Source organism: Andrographis paniculata, unplaced genomic scaffold (assembly GCF_009805555.1).
Source record: "Andrographis paniculata isolate CXL003 unplaced genomic scaffold, ASM980555v1 Contig72END, whole genome shotgun sequence".
NCBI classification, from domain to species: domain Eukaryota; kingdom Viridiplantae; phylum Streptophyta; class Magnoliopsida; order Lamiales; family Acanthaceae; genus Andrographis; species Andrographis paniculata.
This window is the reverse complement of record NW_026137609.1, coordinates 1349101-1367996: the sequence shown is the minus strand read 5'-3', so window position 1 is coordinate 1367996 and position 18896 is coordinate 1349101. Positions and strand designations below refer to the sequence as shown.

The following is an 18896-nucleotide window of genomic DNA, read 5'->3' as shown; positions in this document are numbered from 1 at the left end:
CAGTGTAGCAAGGCTCTACAAAGGTAATCACTATAAAACTACAATTTCTCCGAAGAGATTTTGAAACATCAATGATGGGAGATACTGAAACTGTACAAGATTTCCTTTCTCGAGTCTCTTCTCTTGTTAGCCAAGATGAGAGCGTATGGTGAAAAGCTCATAGATCATATCATTATTGAAAAAATTTTGAGATGCCTATCTCCCAAGTTCAACCATATACTTACAGCAATCGAAGAGTCCAAAGATCTCTCAACATACTCTGTTAATGAACTTATGAGATTCTACAAGTGCACAAAGTTCGGCTTAATAGAAGTATAAGTAATGAGGAAGAGCAAGCCTTACAAGTGCAAGGAGAGCAAGCATGTGCTATACCTAGTCGAGGTAAAGACCGAGGGGTGAGTCGAGGAAGAGGACGCGGCAGAACCAATACAATTTAGTGCACTTACTGTAAAAAAAACTTGGGAACAGAGAAAGTAACTGTTAGAGCAAGGAACAATGCACCTATTGCAATACGTATGGACATAAAGAAAGTGATTGTTGGAGTAAAGGAAAAGAAGTTCAATATACAGATAAAGAAGAAGACTACTTATTCATGACATATGTAAGTCACCAAGCCACCTCTAATGATGTATGGTATCTTGATAGTGCATGTTCAAATCATTTGACAAGTAATAAGAAAAAATTTAAAGAATTGGATGAGACAGAAAAACACAAGTTCGATTGGGAGATGGCAAGATAGTTAACATAGAAGGAAAATGAAGTGTTCAAATCAGCATCAATGGATATTATAAATTTATAAAGAATGTTCATTATGCACCTGGTTTGGCACAAAATCTGATTAGCGTTGGACAATTGGTTAACTCTGGCTATATTGTTATATTTAAGAAAAATGCATGTGTTGTGAAGAAGGAAACATGAGAGATACTGTTGGAGGGAAAAATGAGTGGAAACAAGATATTTCCAATTGAATTTATGTGCACCAGAATCTATGGAATGATGAGCAATAACATTGACGAATCCAAATCTGAAATTTGGCACCGACGATATGGCCATCTTTATCTGAAGGGTTTGAAGCTACTTTCAGACAAAGGAATGGTGAATGGTTTGCCCAAGATAAAGGAGTTGGATCACGTATGTCATGGATGTGCTCTCGGAAAGCAAACTTGAAGGTCATTTTGCATAGGACAATCAAGAAAAGCAGATGAGAAACTCGCACTTGTCTGTGCTGATGTGTGTGGCCCCATGAGAACAAAGTCACTTGCTGGTAGTAGGTAATTTTTACTATATATTGATGATTTATCTCGTAAGTGTTAGGTGTATTTTCTTACTTTCAAATCTGAGGTGTTCGAGTACTTTAAGAAATTTAAAGCACTTATGGAAAACCAAAGCAATAAGAGCCTAAAATTACTGCGGACTAACAGATTAGGGGAATTCAGCTCTATTGAATTCAACAAGTTTTGTGAAGACCATGGAATCAAGAGAGAACTTACAGCTCTATACACTCCGGAACAGAACGGCATAGCAGAGCGCAAAAATAGGACTGTGGTGGAAATGGCTCGGTCCATGATTAAGGAAAAAAATATATCAAATAAATTATTGGCAGAAGCTGTTGCCACAACAGTCTACTTGATCAACATCTCTCCAAAAAAAGCAGTATGGAACAAGATGCGGTTCGAAGCCTGGTATGAATTCAAACCATCTGTTTGCCATCTTCGAATTTTTGGTTCCTTATGCTTTGCGATCGTTACATCCAGTCGACATAAGCTTAAGTCAAAAACAAAAAAATACAATTTTGTTGGCTATTGTACGAACTCAAAAGCATACAGGTTATTTGACCCAGAAAAGAGAAAAATAGTGGTGAGTAGAGATGTTCAATTTGATGAGAAAACAGGCCTTGATGAAGCCAGTACCACAGAAACTCTCATCCCAAACTCAACTCTCGAAACATATTAAGAAGAAAATGATGAAAAAGAATCATTCTCCGGTTGAAATCAGCAGCAGTACACCTACATCTCTAGATGACGAAGAATCACCTCATCTGCAGTTTCACAGGAGTAAGTGTGGCCTAATTCCAAAAAGAAGATTTGAAGTCGAACGTGCTAATGATGATGAATAGTGCACCTTTGCAATGTTCAGTGAAGAGCCTGAGTGTATCAAGTGAGCAATGAAGAGTCCCATGTGGAAAACAACAATGAAAGAAAAACTACTAATCATTGAAAAAAACAACACTTGGCAACTCACAGATTTGCCGGAGGGAAAGAAAGCTATCAGTTTGAAATGGATCTTCAAGATCAAATTTCACTCAGATTAGAGTATTCAGAAGCATAAAGCGCGATTAGTCGCGCGTGATTATGCACAGGAGCGTGGATTAGATTATAAAGAAACATTTTCATCAGTTGCACGATTTGAGACTTGCAGTTCATTTTCAGTGGGAGGTATTCCAATTTGATGTTAAATCAGCATTTCTGAATAGAGATCTACATGAGGAGGTTTACGTACAACAACCAAAGGGGTTCATCATATCTGGAATTGAAAATAAAGTGTACAAGCTGAGAAAAGCCTTGTATGGCCTAAAGCAAGCTCCTCAGGCCTGGTATAGCAAGATTGATATTTTCTTTCTCCATTATGGATTTCAGAAAAGTTCCAATGAGACAATATTGTATATAAAGACGGGAGGTATGGAAGATGTGATGATGGTGAGCATTTATGTTGCCGACATGATCCATACATGTTCATCTATGTAACTAATTACTGATTTTAAAAATGTTATAATGAGCATGTTTGAGATGACAGGTTTGGGGAAACTTGGATACTTTCTCAGCTTGGAAGTCACGCAAACAAAAGATGGTATATTTCTCTCTCAACAAAAGTATGTTGTTGAGATATTTTTAGATATTCAGTCTTAGATTTAGTAGATTTATATTTAGATTTGGTCTTATCCATATATTAGATTACTTAGATTTGAATCTATCGAGCCTGTTTTGTATTGTCTATATATAGGCCTATTATCTTGATGATCAATAAGACAATTTCATTATTTTCCCCCAAAATTTCTAACATGGTATCAAAGCCAATTTTTCTCATGCCGTAGATATAGTCTACCAACATGTGTTTCTCCGGGTACATTCAACTTGGATTGTACCTGGAGGTCTTGTGATTTTGAAATCATGCATTTGCAAGTCTGTCTTTTTGCAAATCTGTCTGTTATCCGCCATATATATGTTGCTTGGGTGCAATCTGAAATCTATCTGCTATTTGTCATTTTTCTGTTTTTTGTTTGTTGCATGCGTGCGATATGAAATCTATCAGCTATTTGTTTGTTGCTTGCATGCAATCTGAAACTTGTTTGTGATCTGCTACCTGTCTATTGCCTGCGTGCGATCTGAAATCTGTCTGCGATTCTGCGATCCATCTACTGTGTTTCTCCAGAACCATATTTCTAATTGCAATGAAAGTCTCGTTATTTCCGACTTTGTGGAGAGTACTCCCGTTGTTTTCGGCTCCGGTAGAGAGTCATGTCGTTTTCGACTCCATTGTGTGTTCTGTTATTTTCAACTCGAATTCAGTTTAGAACATTGTTTCTGGCTTTGACACCATAGAGTGGCGGCGACAACCGCAGACAAACAACTGTTATTTTTATTTGCATTTGTATTCAACTTTTTTTATCAAACTCAAGTTGGTTTACGTTATACCACTTTGAGTTGGAGGGGGGATGTTGAGATATTTTAGATATTCAATTTTAGATTTAGTAGATTTATATTTAGATTTGGTTTTATCTATAGATTAGATTACTTAGATTTGAGTCTATCGAGTTTGTTTTGTATTACCTATATATATAGTCCCCTTATTTTGATAATCAATAAGAAATTATTATTATTTTCTCCCAAAATTTCTAATATATGCCACTGACCTCCTTCAACAGTTTGGCATGGCAAGGTGCAACTCTGTAGAAACTCTAATGAATGCAACTGAGAAGTTAGCAGAGAATGTAACAAAGCTAACATAAGCATGGAAATTCATGGAAATTCAAATGTCTAGTGGGAAAGCTCATCTACCTTACGCACACTCAACCAAATATTGCATATGCACTGGGTCTAATCTCGAGGTTTATGCATAACCCAATTACACAACACTTTGGAGTAGCAAAAAGGATTCTACAGTATGTTGTTGAAACTAAAAACCTCGGATTATGGTATGTGACCAACAAAAAGGAAAGATTGACTTTAACCGGATACACTGACAACGATTGGGCAAGAGCACAAAAGGATAGAAGAAGTACGACGAGTAACTATTTTGTACTTGGGTAAGGGCCAATTTCGTAGATTTCTAAGAAGCAACCTGCAGTAGCATTATCATCAACGGAAGCCGAATATGTAGCAATTACAGCAGCAGACTGTCAAGCAGTAGAGTTAAGAAAGTTATTGAGTGATTTACATCATAAACAATTACAAGCTACTATGGTCTTCTGCGACAACATTTCGGAAATGACCATCCCAAGGAATCCTATTATGCATGGGAGAACTAAGCATATTGAGATCAAACACCATTACGTTCGGGAGTTGGTTGCGAAAAGAGAAGTTGTAGAATTCTGCAGATCGGCTTACTAACTAGCATACATGTTACTAAAGCACTGCCAAGGGCAAAGTTAAAGGATTTCAGAAAGCAATTGTTCATTACCAGCTTTAAATTAAGGGGACGTGTTGAGAATGATTCAAAGCAGCCACAATATTCGGGAGGTTTAGTGGGTCTATTTTTATATTATACTAAAAATCAATTTTACATTCAAAATATCACATCAACACCTATTTATATCACATCATATAAATATTTTAATTCAAAATTTTTACAATTTAAATTCCAACTAAAAAAAGTATGCTCGAATAGTAATATTTTAATTAATAAAATATGTAAGATAATGTTGATATTTTATGTAAATTAATTATATGTATGATAATATTTTTATAAATCTAAAAATTTTAAAAATATTAATGTATAATTACTTTTATAATATCTTTATAGATATTATAAAAAAAAGTATATTATAAATTAATAATAAAATAATAAGGTAAAGTAGACAAAATCATAACAAATTAATTATTATTTGTTAAAATATAAATATTGAAATTACGAATTAATAAAATTATTTATTATAAATAAATTATATATAAGTATAGCAACAACAAAAAAAAATATGTCATAATATTTTATAATTAAAATGCTATATTAAATACTCCATCCATTCTACATACTATATCATTTTTATTTTAATCTGTTTTATAATATCTTTCTATATTCATAAATTTTACTAATTTAATAAATATTTAACAAATATAAATTAATTTAATTAACTTTATATTCATTTTAATTTCCCTCCTAGCAAACGATGTTTTCTATATTTACTAATGTAATACATCTTCCATAAATAAAAATTAACTTAATTAAGTTTATAATATATAGTATCATATAGCACAAATATTTTTATTTACATTAAAACTTCACAATTTTTATACAATTAATTTATATTAATAATAGATAAATAAATAAATATTTTATTATTTTATTTGTATTATATAAATTTTATTTTTTTAAATAATATTCATATTATATATATTATTTATATTTTAAAAATTTTATCTTAATAATATATATAACTCTTTCTTATTTTAAATTTAATAACAATACTTATTCTATAAAAAAAACAATAATAAAATAATATCGTAATTTATTATTATTAACTAATTAAATATAGTTATCTAAAAAACAATATCCCTAATTAAATATATCATTTAAGATGGGAAGTGGGAGTAATTATTTTGTGGTTTGTTTGTTTTGACAAAAATTTAATATATTTTTTTTAAAAAAATTAATATTTATATGCCTTCGTTATTTTTATATTATCTAGATTTCACATAAATTATCCTTCTTTTTTACTTTCAAAGCAAAAAAAAATAAAATATATTAACTAATTAAATATTATTATCTAAAAAATCATAGAGTAATTAGTTTGTGGTTTGTTTGTTTTGACAAAAATCTAACATATTTTTTCAAAAAATTAATATATTATATGCATTCGTTATTTTTATATTATCTAGACTTCACATAATTTTTTTTTCTCTCTCTTCAAACCAAAACACAAAATAAATACTTTGTATTATTATTAACTAATTAAATATCGTTACCTAAAAAACTGTATCCCTAATTAAAGATATTATTTAAAATGGGATAGAGAGTAATTAGTTTGTGGTTTGTTTATTAATTTTTTCAAAAACTAATATATATTACATGCATTCGTTATGTTTATATTATCTAGACTTCACATAATTTTTTTCCCCTTCAAACCAAAAAAAAAATCAAACTCTTAGTATTATTATTAGTTAATTAAATATCGTTATCTAAAAAACGGTATCGCTAGTTAAAAATACCATTTAAGTGGGACGAAGGAGTAATTAGTTTGTGGCTTGTTTGTTTTGACAAAAATCTAACATATTTTTTCAAAAAATTAATATATTACATGCATTCGTTATATTTATATTATCTAAACTTCACATAATTTTATTTTATTTTTTTTTCTTCAAACCAGATAAACAAAACAAACTTGGTAACATAAAATAAACCATTTTATCTTATAAATTAGTATGACAATCGGAGCAAGTCTTGCCTCAGTTCCATCCCGACCTTGGGATAGGGGGGAGTTGAGGTTCAAAATTATATCACTGGTGTGGGTTATGGGTTTTTAAATTTTAAATTCAATCATATCGGAATGAATTGTAAATTTAATTAAAAATTCTTTTTTATCCCAAATTCTTTCCAAATCTGGTTAAATTAATAATCATAAAATTTAATATTATATTTTTGTATAATTATTTATATTAATTAAATTTGTAGTTTTATACTTTTACTGATCTTTTTATTTTTTTATACTCTTTTCTTTTTGTCTTAAAATATTTTAATTTACTATTTTCTTAATTCATTATACGTCTTCTCTCATAGTTGCAAAAGTGTGACTGTAGTTAAAAATAAATTACTACTTTTGTTATAAAATAAAAAAGTAATAAATAAAAATATTCTAGAAAATAAATTGAAAATTTCGGACTGGCCCTAAACCCCGACGAGTTTAGGTAAGACGGATTTCAACGTAGGGCTGAACTAGGGCCGTTTGGTTTTGGCACCTAACTTTTTTTGCGGATGGATTATGAGGCTTATAAAATTTGTTTCGACTTCGTTCCACTGTTATTCTGACTATAAATATTATATTAAAATAATACTTAAATTAAAATAATTTAAAAAATTATTCTTTTAATTACACATCTCGTATCCTAATTGTTCTTAAATATGAAAATTTTAAAAAAAATATATGATTAATAAATAATTATAATATATTTTTTTTTATTCTGCAATAAATAATTCATTTTTTTATCCGTTCATAAACTATAATTTATTTTTATTTTTATTAAATTCATTAATTTTAAATATAAATTAATTTAATTAAATTTATAACTTTTTACATATCCACTCACTTTATGTCTATATCTCTTTATAAACAATATTTTATCTATATTTAAATTATTTTTCTTAATAAAATTAGTTTTAAATTAATTATAAATAAATAAATATTTTTTTATTTATTGAGATTATATAAAATTTTATTATGTATAAAATGATATCTATATTGTATATATTTGTATTAAAATATAATAATAATAAAATTTAAAATACTAAAATTATTACTCATATAAAAAAATAATTATTAATAAATTACTAATTTATATTATTTCATGCCAAAAACAAAGAAATAAATAATATAATATAAATAATTATAAATTAAAAAAATTAAATATAATTAAAATATATAAAAAAACAAAATAATATAAAATATTAAGTGTATAAAAACAATTGGGTGTGGGCAAAAAAAATTGAACTGAATTGTCGAACCGCTAAACCGAACAGAACCAAACCAAATTTTTGATTAACCGAGCAAATTCGATTCGAATACAAATATTGCATATTTGATATTTGTTCGGTTCGATTCGGTTTCGGTTTCGGTTTTTTATACTTGTGTTTGTTCGATTAATCGAACCAAATATATTTATATTACGGTAAATTATATAACACCATAAAAATGCACAAAACACCTTATGTTTTATTTATTGCGTAAAACCTCTTGTGTTAATGTAAAGTTTGGACGAAACCCTTTTTGTCAAAAAAAAAAAAAATGATATTTAGTTTTAAATAAAGAGCTAAATTATAGCAAGTTTTATACAAGTAAAGTGCAAAATATTTTAAATAATTTTTTTGCATTAAATAAATAAATAAATAATTTATTAATCTTTCATTTATAATTTTTGGAGACAAATTGTTGTGTGATTTTTTATAAAATTACAAAAATAAATGATTGATCAATTATTTATTTATTATTTTATTCAAAAAAAATATTAAGATATTTTATGATTTTTATTTGTATAAAACTTACGTAATTTAAATTTTTATTTCGAACCAAACATCTCATCCAAACTTTCCATTAAATTTCATGTAATAAATAAAACATACGGTGTTTTGTGCATTTTTAATAAAACCCAATAATGTATTACATAATTCACACATTTATATTATTATATTTTAAAATTTATATTAATAATTATATTCGGTTCGATTTCGATTTTGTTACAGTTCGGTTTTGATTCGGACATTTGAAATATTTATCAATATTTTGATTTAATTAAAATTTAATTTTTTTTAATATATTATTTTTAATTTTAATTTGGTTCGAGTTATTTGCATTGTATATATTTTTAATTAATCGAAATTTTTTTCACAAATTCAAGTATTTATTCAATTCGATTCTGGTATCAAATATGATATATTTGTAAATACCCGAATCGTGTTTACCCCAAAAACATAACCATAGCGCATAACATAAATATATCTCAAATTAATACCAAACAAATCCAATAAATTCGAGAGCATTTCTTTTACGACAATCATTGAGATCGAGAGGACGGAAACGCAAAAGTGCAACAAAAAAAAAAAAAAATATTAGGGTTAGACACGACTGTCGAGAAGCAAGCTCTAGCAGACTGACGGACCCTCGTCTGAATTCCTTCCCGTATCACTTTGGATTTGTTTGTTTTTCTCTTTTGAAATAATTTAAAAAATATATATTTTTTTAATATAAAATATAAAAAGTTATATATATAATGAATATATCTATGTATTTATTTTAAAATGGATTATTTGTTTTGACAAAACAAACAAATCATTCATCTCTCACCCACACAGACCTACTTTCGAAAAGGAAAAGTGCTTGCCTTCTCACTCCGCCTCTCCCCACATTTCCACCTCCGATCCGGGCCGGCGACGGCGTCTCTCTCTCAAAGCCACTCCACCCCACCGCCAACAGTGGTAAGAAAGAAAGAAAGAAAGAAAGAAACTCACTCCCAGTCACTCTCCCTCCGCTAGCTCGCTGAGCTCTCATTTAACCAACCGCATTCTTATTATTACAAGCTTTTCGCACTACCCACTTGCTCGATACTCTCACACGCAATGCCCTCGGCTTCCCCGCCGCCTGCTGCCCTCCTCATTTTCCTCCTTGCTCTGGGCGGTTGCCTCCCACGCGCCGCTCCCAAATCCACGATTGAACCATGCTCCAACTCCGACACCTGCTCTTCCCTCGTCGGCTACACTCTCTACACCGACCTCAAAGTCTCCGAAGTCGCTTCCCTCTTCTCCGTCGACCCCATCTCCCTCCTCCTGACCAACGCCATCGACATTTCATACCCTGACGTCGAGAACCACATCCTCCCCTCCCAGCTCTTTCTCAAAATCCCCATCTCCTGTTCCTGCGTCGACGGCATCCGCAAATCTAGCTCCGTTTCCTACAAGACCCGCCCCTCCGACACGCTGTCCTCCATTTCATCGGCGGTCTACGGCGCCCTTGTGTCCGCTGATCAGATTAAGGAGGCCAACCCTAAGGCTGAGCTTTCCGATCCGTCGGTGATTGGTGTTGGGACGCAGCTCAACATCCCGTTGCCCTGCACTTGCTTCAACAACAGCGACAACAATTTGCCGGCGATTTATATGTCTTACGTGGTGAAGGATGTGGATACCTTGGCAGGGGTTGCGGCGAGATACGCCACCACTGTGAGCGATCTGATGAATGTGAATGCGCTGGGGGGTGCGGATATTAAGGATGGTGATATCCTTGCCATTCCATTGTCTGGTTAGTCCGCCCTGTCCTGTCCTGTCCTGTCCTATTCTATTCTATTCTATTTATTCTCTTGTTTGCGGTGAGTGGTTTAGGTATTTAATGATGGCTTTGTTGATTCTACTGATTGCATTAAAATGACCAAGAAATACGAGCATAATTGGGTGGTGGGTTATTGTGGGCGGGGGCTCAGCCATTGTCTGTCTGGTGATCTATATCATTGTGAAGCTAGTTTCTGCTTTATTGTGGGCAGTTGTTTTCTTGATGACTGACTCTTCTACACTTACCCCCATTTCGTCATCGATCTAGTCAGTATCCATCTCAATGCCTTACACACGACATGGAGTTAATTGTTATAACTTGATTGAAGAATACAGAAAGCAGTGGCATGGCCCTCCCATTGTTTAGCATCGTTATAATGTAACCGGTGCCGAAAGCTTCTATCTAGCGATATATATATATATATATATTGATCTCCTGCAATTTACCTAGAAAATTTGTTTCTTTATACCTACGACATCTTGTTAGTCAATCGTCCACAACTGTTTCTAAGTTACCCCACAATGTGAATCTACAGCTTGTGCATCAAATTTCCCAAACTATGCTTCTGACTATGGCTTGGTTGTGCCAAATGGGAGTTATGCCATAACCGCCAGTCACTGCGTGCAGTGCAGCTGTGGACCAGGAAGTCGCAAGTAAGCAAGCTCCAGGGCATTTAAAGTGTTTTCCATCTCAATGCACGGAATGTCTAATAGCTCAGTACGATCTTTTGCAGTTTATATTGTATTCCGGCTTCTTTGGCTGTGTCCTGTTCGAGCATGCAATGCAGAAATAGTAATCTCCTGTTAGGAAACACCACCATACAACAATCCACAGGTGGATGCAATGTGACTTCTTGCACTTACAGTGGCTTTGTGAATGGAAGCATTGCTTCTACGTAAGCTCATTCCGTTTTACTCAGTTTCATCTTTTACCTAATAAAAGCACTTGATAGCAAATTCTTTTCTTTATTTCTGCCTGCAGGTTGTCAGCATCCCTTCAGCCTAGATGCCCAGGTACCGCTGTTGCTACTCATTCCAACTGCTCATCACTTCACCTTTATGTATTTTAATGGGTTTTGTTAAGCAGCATAATCTCCCGGCTTTAGTCATTCTTGAATGCGAGTTCATTAGTTTACTCCTTTCTTGCTGGGGATAAGACTGACCACACACATACGCACCAAACATTTGATGTTTTCTCTGTATCGAGTTCTGACTGTAATTTGACCCACGTCAATTTCGTGTTATCTTTGATGGACTGGTGGTATGCAGGGCCACAGCAGTTACCTGCGCTTGTTGCTCCGCCCACGGTACTCCCAGATTCAGTATTTTCTCCGGCGCCTGCGCCATCAGAAGCTGGTGGTATTCCAACAACAAATCCCAAGTCCTCTGTTGTGCCCTCATCTGGCATTGGATTCCCACCTGCAGCCAGTGGACCGATGGGAAGTGCCTCGGGCTCCTCAGATGCGTGCTCATTGGTGAAGCCTTTAGCCAACATCTCTCTTGTGCTCGTTCTTGGTTTGTTGCTTTTATCAATTCCATTGTAATTTTTCTTGTTTATTGGCGATCATTGAAACATTGGACTGGACTGGACCGGACCGGAGCATTGTGTTTCTTTGGTTTGTTTTGTATGGTATGGGCTCTCCTTCACGAGCGTGTTGTATTTAAACAACCAATTTGTTGCTGTTTTTGGACAAAAACCCGATTCAGTCATGACAGTTTCTTTTTTCTCTTTTTCTTTTTTTTTTTTTTTTATGGTCTCTTCATTCAAATTATTTTGCGGGACACGCTGACAAACAATACATGTATTATAGATGCCGATGCTGAAAATGTGTGAAGGATGAATGAGGTGCAAATTCGTGGAGCTCTGATATTTCTGATGAAATGGATTGAGAACGCATATGAACATAAATGTGTACATGCATATTGCATGCCTGACCATCCGAATAGGTTCTGTTCAATACTGCATGTTCTAATTATGGCTCTGCCTGAGAGACATTGGTTTGATAAATGTTGGCGTCAGCAATGATCTGAATATCCTTCTCCACCACCGCCATCACAGGCAATGCCCCGCCCGCGCCATCGGCGGCATCCGACAGTTTATCTGAAGCTGCGGAAGCTAATTTGGTCTCTCTCCCTTTTCCCCAAACCACCGAGTAGAGCCCACAGACTATGACGATTGCTCCAATCAAGCTGCCATGTCAAATCAACACACGCATCAACCAGCATGATCGTGTCATTTTCAGAATTAGAATTAGAATTAGAATATGACGATGTTTCCTGTACTGCTATTTTTTCTTCTTCTCTCTATCTCAAAGCAAAGCAAAGCAAAACAAGAATAATAATACTATTTGCGATCAGAAGAGAATAATAATACTATTAATATCAAGAATTGGCTTTCTTGGATGATGTGATTAATTAGATAAAATATTCAAGTGATTAATTATTATACAGTAGTAGGAGTAGTATTTATAATAAATACCTTCCAAGATGAAGCTGCTCGGCCAAGATTATGGTTCCCAAGACAGCAGTGACGATCATGCTGAGAGGAGTGAATGCGGTGACGAAGACGGGGCCTCGTTCCCTGTTCACCACACCTTGCAAGTAATACCCGATGCCCGAGCAAACTATACCCTGCAGTCGAATCATTGCCGCGCGCCATGCACCGTGCAGGGGCAGGGGCAGGGGCAGGGGAACCAATCAATTACTACATGCTTCAGTACTCTCAGATATACTACTACTACTACTTCTTCCACCACCACCACCACCACCACCACCATCACCACTCCCATTATCCATATCCATCCATCTAGTAAGCTTAATTAATGACTTTCATTTCACTGTCTTACCGAATACACGACTAGTAGAAGTCTGGAATCGAAGCCGACGACCCAAGCACTCTTTCTCCGCTCCATTATCACTGCTGCGGTGCCGCTTTCCACCACGCCCATTGCACATATTAGAGATGTCAATGACAGCTGTGCCGGGTACTCCTTCAACGTCTTGTTCTGCTCATATATCATATATATATATATATCATGGGTACGCACAAGTGGAGGTGGTGTCTCAACATTAATTAGTTACAGAGTGAGACTGTGATATAAAAACATACATACATACATAGCTATATATGCACTACTCAATATTTAGCTAGCTAGCTTACTTGCAAAATAAAGAAGGCCGACCATCCCACAATGCAAGCGAACAACATGATGGTGCCGCTGACCCAATGCTGATTGGCTGCGTCTTGGGCTTGGGCTTGGTGATGGCCGCTGTTGTTGGAGTACCACATGATATCCACAACAGGACCTTTGTACAGTGTCATCACCATTGCCCCCATGAGTGTGATCACTGTGCCGATCACCTTAGCTAGGCTGTGCAACATTTTCAGATTTACCTTTTCCAACCTGCAGGATTAGAAGGTCTGATCTCACCCGACGTAGTGATCAGCAGCCAGGCAGGCAGCTGGTTGATTTCAGAGCACATTACAGGATGGATGTTGCGTGCGTGGGTGTTAATGAATCAATCATTTAATTATACCTGAAAATGAGGGCCATGATGAAGGTGATGGCGGGGACAACATTGCCGGTGGCAGCTGCAAAGGTTGCGGATGTATATTGGATTCCCAAGAAGTACAAGTTCTGGTCCAGAACTGGCCTGCAGTTTCATTGTTGCATCCATGATCGATGATTTTCTTAATTTCACGACTAACTTGATCAGGCAGAGGTAGGTTATATATATATATATATAGGTATGAATTCATCGATATATATTCACTTATTATTAACTATTGATCAAACGCAATGTGTGTGCGCGTAATAATCAAATAAAAACACACACATGCGTGTATTGATAAGATCACGTTCATGCACGTACTCTAAGAAGGCGAGAACCACAACCTTGAAGAATATGGATTTTGTCATCTTAGGCCTTGTTTTTCTGAAATTAAACCAGGAAATAGTTGATAAATGCTGCTGATCATTACATAAATATATATATGTGCAATCAATTAGTTAATCAATCCAGATAGGTAGGCAGTGAAATGGAATGAATGATTATATACATGCGCGCGCGTGTGTGTGTATGCATGAAGGAAATCATGAGCAATGAATGAATTAGCAAGAAATATGCAGGAGGGCCGGGTGAGTAGTTGTAGCTGCGTACTTTTCGAGAAAATAGGCTAAAGGGACGAAAATGAGGGTGGCAACAAGATGGCGATAGACAACGAAGATCCAATGGCTGAAGCCACGCCTGAAAGCGACGACGCTGATAACGTACAATCCAGCATATCCAACTTGCACCCACACCATGCTCAGGTATGGCTTCGATTTACTCAATAAGCTACCTGCTCCTGCTCCGCCCCTACACCCCAACCCCATCGACAGCTTTTGCCTGCCCATCGATATATATATATATATAATTAGTTCCTAGATATTTGTATATGTACCTCCTTCTCCTATAATAATTCTACTGATCGATCAGCTGCCTCTCCCTCTCTTCCTTGATCTCTTATTTGGTAGGTAAATATGCTTAGCTTCTTGTTGTTGTGATATATATATATATATATGTATATGCTTATGCATTCTGGATGTGCTGCATGGGGTGTGCCCTTTTTATACACGAGCAGCAGCAGGAGCAGCAGCATCTGATTAATTAAATGCATTTAATTTGAATAATATTGTTGGTACTATACGTACGTGACACCAGCTGTGCATGAAATATATATATATATATATATTCTGCCACTAGTAGTAGTAAGTTTGAATTGTGATGAATAATACTCAGCAGCTGCAGATAATTAATTATTATAATACTTAATATATATAATCTCTGTGGAGGAATTACATTAAGGGCGGGTCTTGATTATGGGAGGATAATGTTAAATAACTGCATTATTAATCAATGGGCAAATAGTAGGATAAGAGCGAATGTTTTAATATAATTTGATTTAATTCAATTCCTGTTGACCACCAGCCAAACCATCAACGCAAGGCGTGAGACGGTGAGACTCAGTGAGCGAGCGAGTGTGTGTTTGGCTGGCTGGAGAGCTAGGGCCTAGGGTAGTACATATGCCATCTATTTATCTGCCTGTATCTATCTATCTATATGACTATACATATGCGCATGCAGAATTCATTTGATGAATTGGCGTGAGGCATCAAGCAGCAAATAGACAAAAAACCAATAACATTCGTTAAATTATTATTATTATTATCGTCGTCGTCGTCGTCGTCGTTGCTGCTGCTGCTGCTGTTATTATTATATGTGTATATCCTTGCTTTTATTACGAGACAAACACAGAGAGAAAGAGAGAGGGACATGCACACTTTAATTAACGTGGATGATGAGTCGACACTTGGTCAGCTAGCGATGACAACATAATTAATTAATGGCAGATTAGGAGGTGGACGAGGAGCAAAGTAATTAAGCGATGATGGATGGAGGGGGGAGATGAGAGGAGGACCAGATCAGATCAGATGAGTAGTGATGATGGATGGATGCATGCATGTTGGGTGAATCACTTACTCACTCACTGCTTACTTTTCTGATCCATCTGAATTATACGTACGTCTGTATATCATCTCATACTATCGATTCGTATCATGGATATATATGATTGAATTCTCATCCTCAATCTGTACGTCGCGATTGGAATGCATCGTATATCAATACTACTAATTTATTAGGACGAGTTCGCGCGTGTGATTGAATATATGTCAATAATATATAACAACCTCTACTGTTCTTGATTATATCATTAGCTAATTAATTACTTGAAATATATTAGCAATTAATCTATCTATCTTTCTTTCTTACTTACTCGGTGGTTTCTTTCAAAGACTCCACTACGGAGCTGAGCTTGGTTGTTCTGGCCTGCCCTGCCCTGCCCTGGTGATCCATAACTTCACAGACGACACGAAATGAAATAAAATGAATTGAAATGGGACCGGACCAAACAAACGCATCTCCCATATCTCCATCCCCTTGCATCTTCCACTTCCACTGGTTTTGAGGCTAAAGTGCAACTAGCGTCGTCAGCCAGTACTGGCAGTCAGTCGATCGAGACTCATCCCTCTGTCCCTCCCTCCCTCCCCATCCATCCATCAATCAATCAATCAATTAATTAATTAATGATTGATTATTACTCCCTTGTCCAATTTATATTATTCTAAAGTATATTTAGGAAATTGTCTTTTTTGCTAGAAATTGACAAATTTGTCCTTAATTTTATGGTAGAGATTATAAGTAATAAATGAAACGGTAAAAATATAAAATTTGTGTTAAAAAAGAAAATAAGACAATAATTGTTGAACGTTCCAAATAAAAAAATAGAATATTAGTTTGCGAACGGAGAGAGTATTATTTATTCCCCCTCCATTAAACACATATATATATATATATACATATATATTACATTTCTCCTATTGTTTCACACTGTAATTATTATATAATTTATTGACGAATGAAAACAATTAATATCTTCCGTCCAATAGGAGGGAGGAATCAGTCAATTGATCGATCGTAGAAACACTACTTGAAGAATCAAATATTTTTTTAAAAAGTATATATACTTTTTTTTAATCAAAGTCTTGTGATCTCAAGCAGCTTTTCATCAGTGGAATTAATTCCCATTAGTTCATTAAGTAATGTCGTTAGTGATTTCATTGTCATTCACATATAGATTCATCCATCCATTCCCCTAAACACACCAATCACATCTCTTCATTCTAACCACCCATTTTCTTTTTTCATTTCAACAAACAAACAAATAAATAGATTAAAGGAAAAGGGAATTTGCTATCTCCTGTTAATATCAACCACAGACAGGGGCTAATAATATTTTGATGCCCCGGCGCCTGTAGACTCTAGTGTTGGCCGGCCCTACTACTAGCAAGTGTATCATGTGTAGTGTAACCATGGAATGTTAAGTGATAACTAAAATTTGTTAGAAACATAATTTGTATATTTTTACAAAAAATTTATATTCCAAAGTCAATGAGTGACGGTTTATAGAAAATGGTCAGATATAGTAAAAATTGTGGTTGTAAACCCTGAGTAATTATTATAATTATTTATACTCTTTTTACTGGTGAGTTTTTAGGTCGAACACAAGGATTTTAAGTCATGAATTTCAAAACAAGTAAGATCTTGAGAAAACAACGAAAAATGTAGTAAAGGACCCGCGCTGCAGCGGATCCAAATTTCTAGTCTAAGGAAAGTGATAAGTGAAAGCAGTAAAAAGTGAGCGGAGGCGAGCGGGGCGGAGGTGAGCGGTGAAGTGCCAGCGGTAACCGAGTGAACGGGACATGAGCGGATGCGATCATCGAGTGAACGGGACATGAGTGGATGACGATTACCGAGTGAACGAGACATGAGTGGATGGCACAATATGTATATATGTATATATGTAAGCGATGGAAAGTGAGGGAGAGATATTGTGTCTGACTTCTGCGTTACTTAATGGCTAGGTTTTCCTGGATTTAATGAACGAGCGGAGTAAGTGTGTTAACGGAGGTATATGTATAATACAGAAGAGGTGGAAGGAAATAATGTAAATATATAAACTGAATTGTAAAGAATTCTTCACACTGGAATTTGACCTTAAGGGATTTATAACAAGACTTCAATGACGCCCAAAATCGGAATATTATAAGAAAGAAACCCTACTATCGCTAGGAATTTCTGTGACCTAATAGACCACCGTCTATGCCTCATGAATTATCCCAATTTCTGCCTCATTAGTGGCTTTACCCTTCTGTCACCTCTTTTTAATCAAAATTGAATTCAGAACAGTAGTTAAGCAAGTCGAAAAGGCTCTTGCGTACTTAACTACATTGAACTACCTTGAAAACGCTTTTGGCAAAAGAAAAAGGTTAGATAATCAATTCTTCTCATGCTCTAAACCAGTGAAATGAAATCCTTTAAATTCAAAATTTATATAAGTATGAAGAGAATGGGGAAGAAACGTAGATGAAAAACTGAATGATATTTCATTACTTACTAATAAATCTGGAAATGCTAAACCTACAAAGCTGTGATTGAAAGCAATAAGCTACTCTAAGAAAGCGGTAAAGTCTTCCCTACTCCCTTGGCCATTCCTATGGAAAACTCCCTTACAGGGTTGGAGTTCTCGAAGAACAAGAAGACAACTAGATTGCGCATAAATTAATTGCTAAAATACTCCAGATTGAAGTATATTTATATAGAGATATCTGGCCCTATTTATAGTAGGTGAAAAGGAACGTTTGTAGGCAGTTGCACGGCAGTTCCAACCGCTAGGCAGTTAGGCGGTTGATGGCAGTTATTCTGTTGAAGCAATTGTTGACCATAACTCCTAGGGTGCTCGCTTCGCTTGCGTAGGATAGTAAAGGCTCAAATCTTCCTCGTTTGCCGAAGGGCTGGAGGGCATCATTGCAGCTAGACTTGCTTATGTTGGCTGGAAATGGAATGGATGTACCGCTGCAGTTGGAACATTTAGTCAATATCTGCTGTCATTCTGCAGCGGTGGGCTTCTGGACCGTCGCTTGCAAGCGGGAGAGACTGTCGCTTGCGATCGGTGGAAGCTACCCCTTGTCTCTCATGCCTTAGTCTTTTCTAGGTGATGCAGTGGTCGCTTGCGAGCAGAAGTGGCTGCCGCTTGTGGCGTCTCCTTTAAC

The 18896-nt window shown here is 35.1% G+C and overlaps 2 protein-coding genes across 2 annotated transcripts; one reads left to right on the top strand and one right to left on the bottom strand.

Moving 5' to 3' along the window:
- Positions 1–9248: 9248 nt before the first annotated feature.
- Positions 9249–11966, top strand: LOC127265323 (lysM domain-containing GPI-anchored protein 1). The gene is made up of 5 exons (XM_051295076.1): positions 9249–10216; positions 10779–10896; positions 10977–11138; positions 11225–11256; positions 11512–11966. Exons 1-5 carry the CDS (start codon positions 9541–9543, stop codon positions 11784–11786), a joined length of 1263 nt encoding a protein of 420 aa, XP_051151033.1. The 5' UTR covers positions 9249–9540; the 3' UTR covers positions 11787–11966.
- On the bottom strand, positions 11959–14863 carry LOC127265324 (WAT1-related protein At1g44800-like). Its single transcript, XM_051295077.1, has 7 exons — positions 14404–14863; positions 14116–14178; positions 13780–13896; positions 13403–13646; positions 13089–13247; positions 12722–12873; positions 11959–12432 (listed from the first exon to the last, which is right to left on the bottom strand). The coding sequence occupies exons 1-7, from the start codon at positions 14637–14639 to the stop codon at positions 12216–12218; spliced, it is 1188 nt and encodes a 395-aa protein (XP_051151034.1). The 5' UTR covers positions 14640–14863; the 3' UTR covers positions 11959–12215.
- Positions 14864–18896: the final 4033 nt, after the last annotated feature.

What these genes read in the sequence shown, in the direction of transcription:
- LOC127265324 (XM_051295077.1), bottom strand. Translation starts at nt 14,639, where the DNA reads ATGGGCAGGCAAAAGCTGTCGATGGGGTTGGGGTGTAGGGGCGGAGCA. An exon ending in TTAGCCTATTTTCTCGAAAA is followed by an intron (nt 14,179 to 14,403) that starts GTACGCAGCTAC and finishes GTTTAATTTCAG; the next exon opens with AAAAACAAGGCCTAAGATGA. An exon ending in GTGGTTCTCGCCTTCTTAGA is followed by an intron (nt 13,897 to 14,115) that starts GTACGTGCATGA and finishes ATGAAACTGCAG; the next exon opens with GCCAGTTCTGGACCAGAACT.
- LOC127265323 (XM_051295076.1), top strand. Translation starts at nt 9,541, where the DNA reads ATGCCCTCGGCTTCCCCGCCGCCTGCTGCCCTCCTCATTTTCCTCCTT. An exon ending in AATGGAAGCATTGCTTCTAC is followed by an intron (nt 11,139 to 11,224) that starts GTAAGCTCATTC and finishes TTCTGCCTGCAG; the next exon opens with GTTGTCAGCATCCCTTCAGC. An exon ending in CCTTCAGCCTAGATGCCCAG is followed by an intron (nt 11,257 to 11,511) that starts GTACCGCTGTTG and finishes GGTGGTATGCAG; the next exon opens with GGCCACAGCAGTTACCTGCG.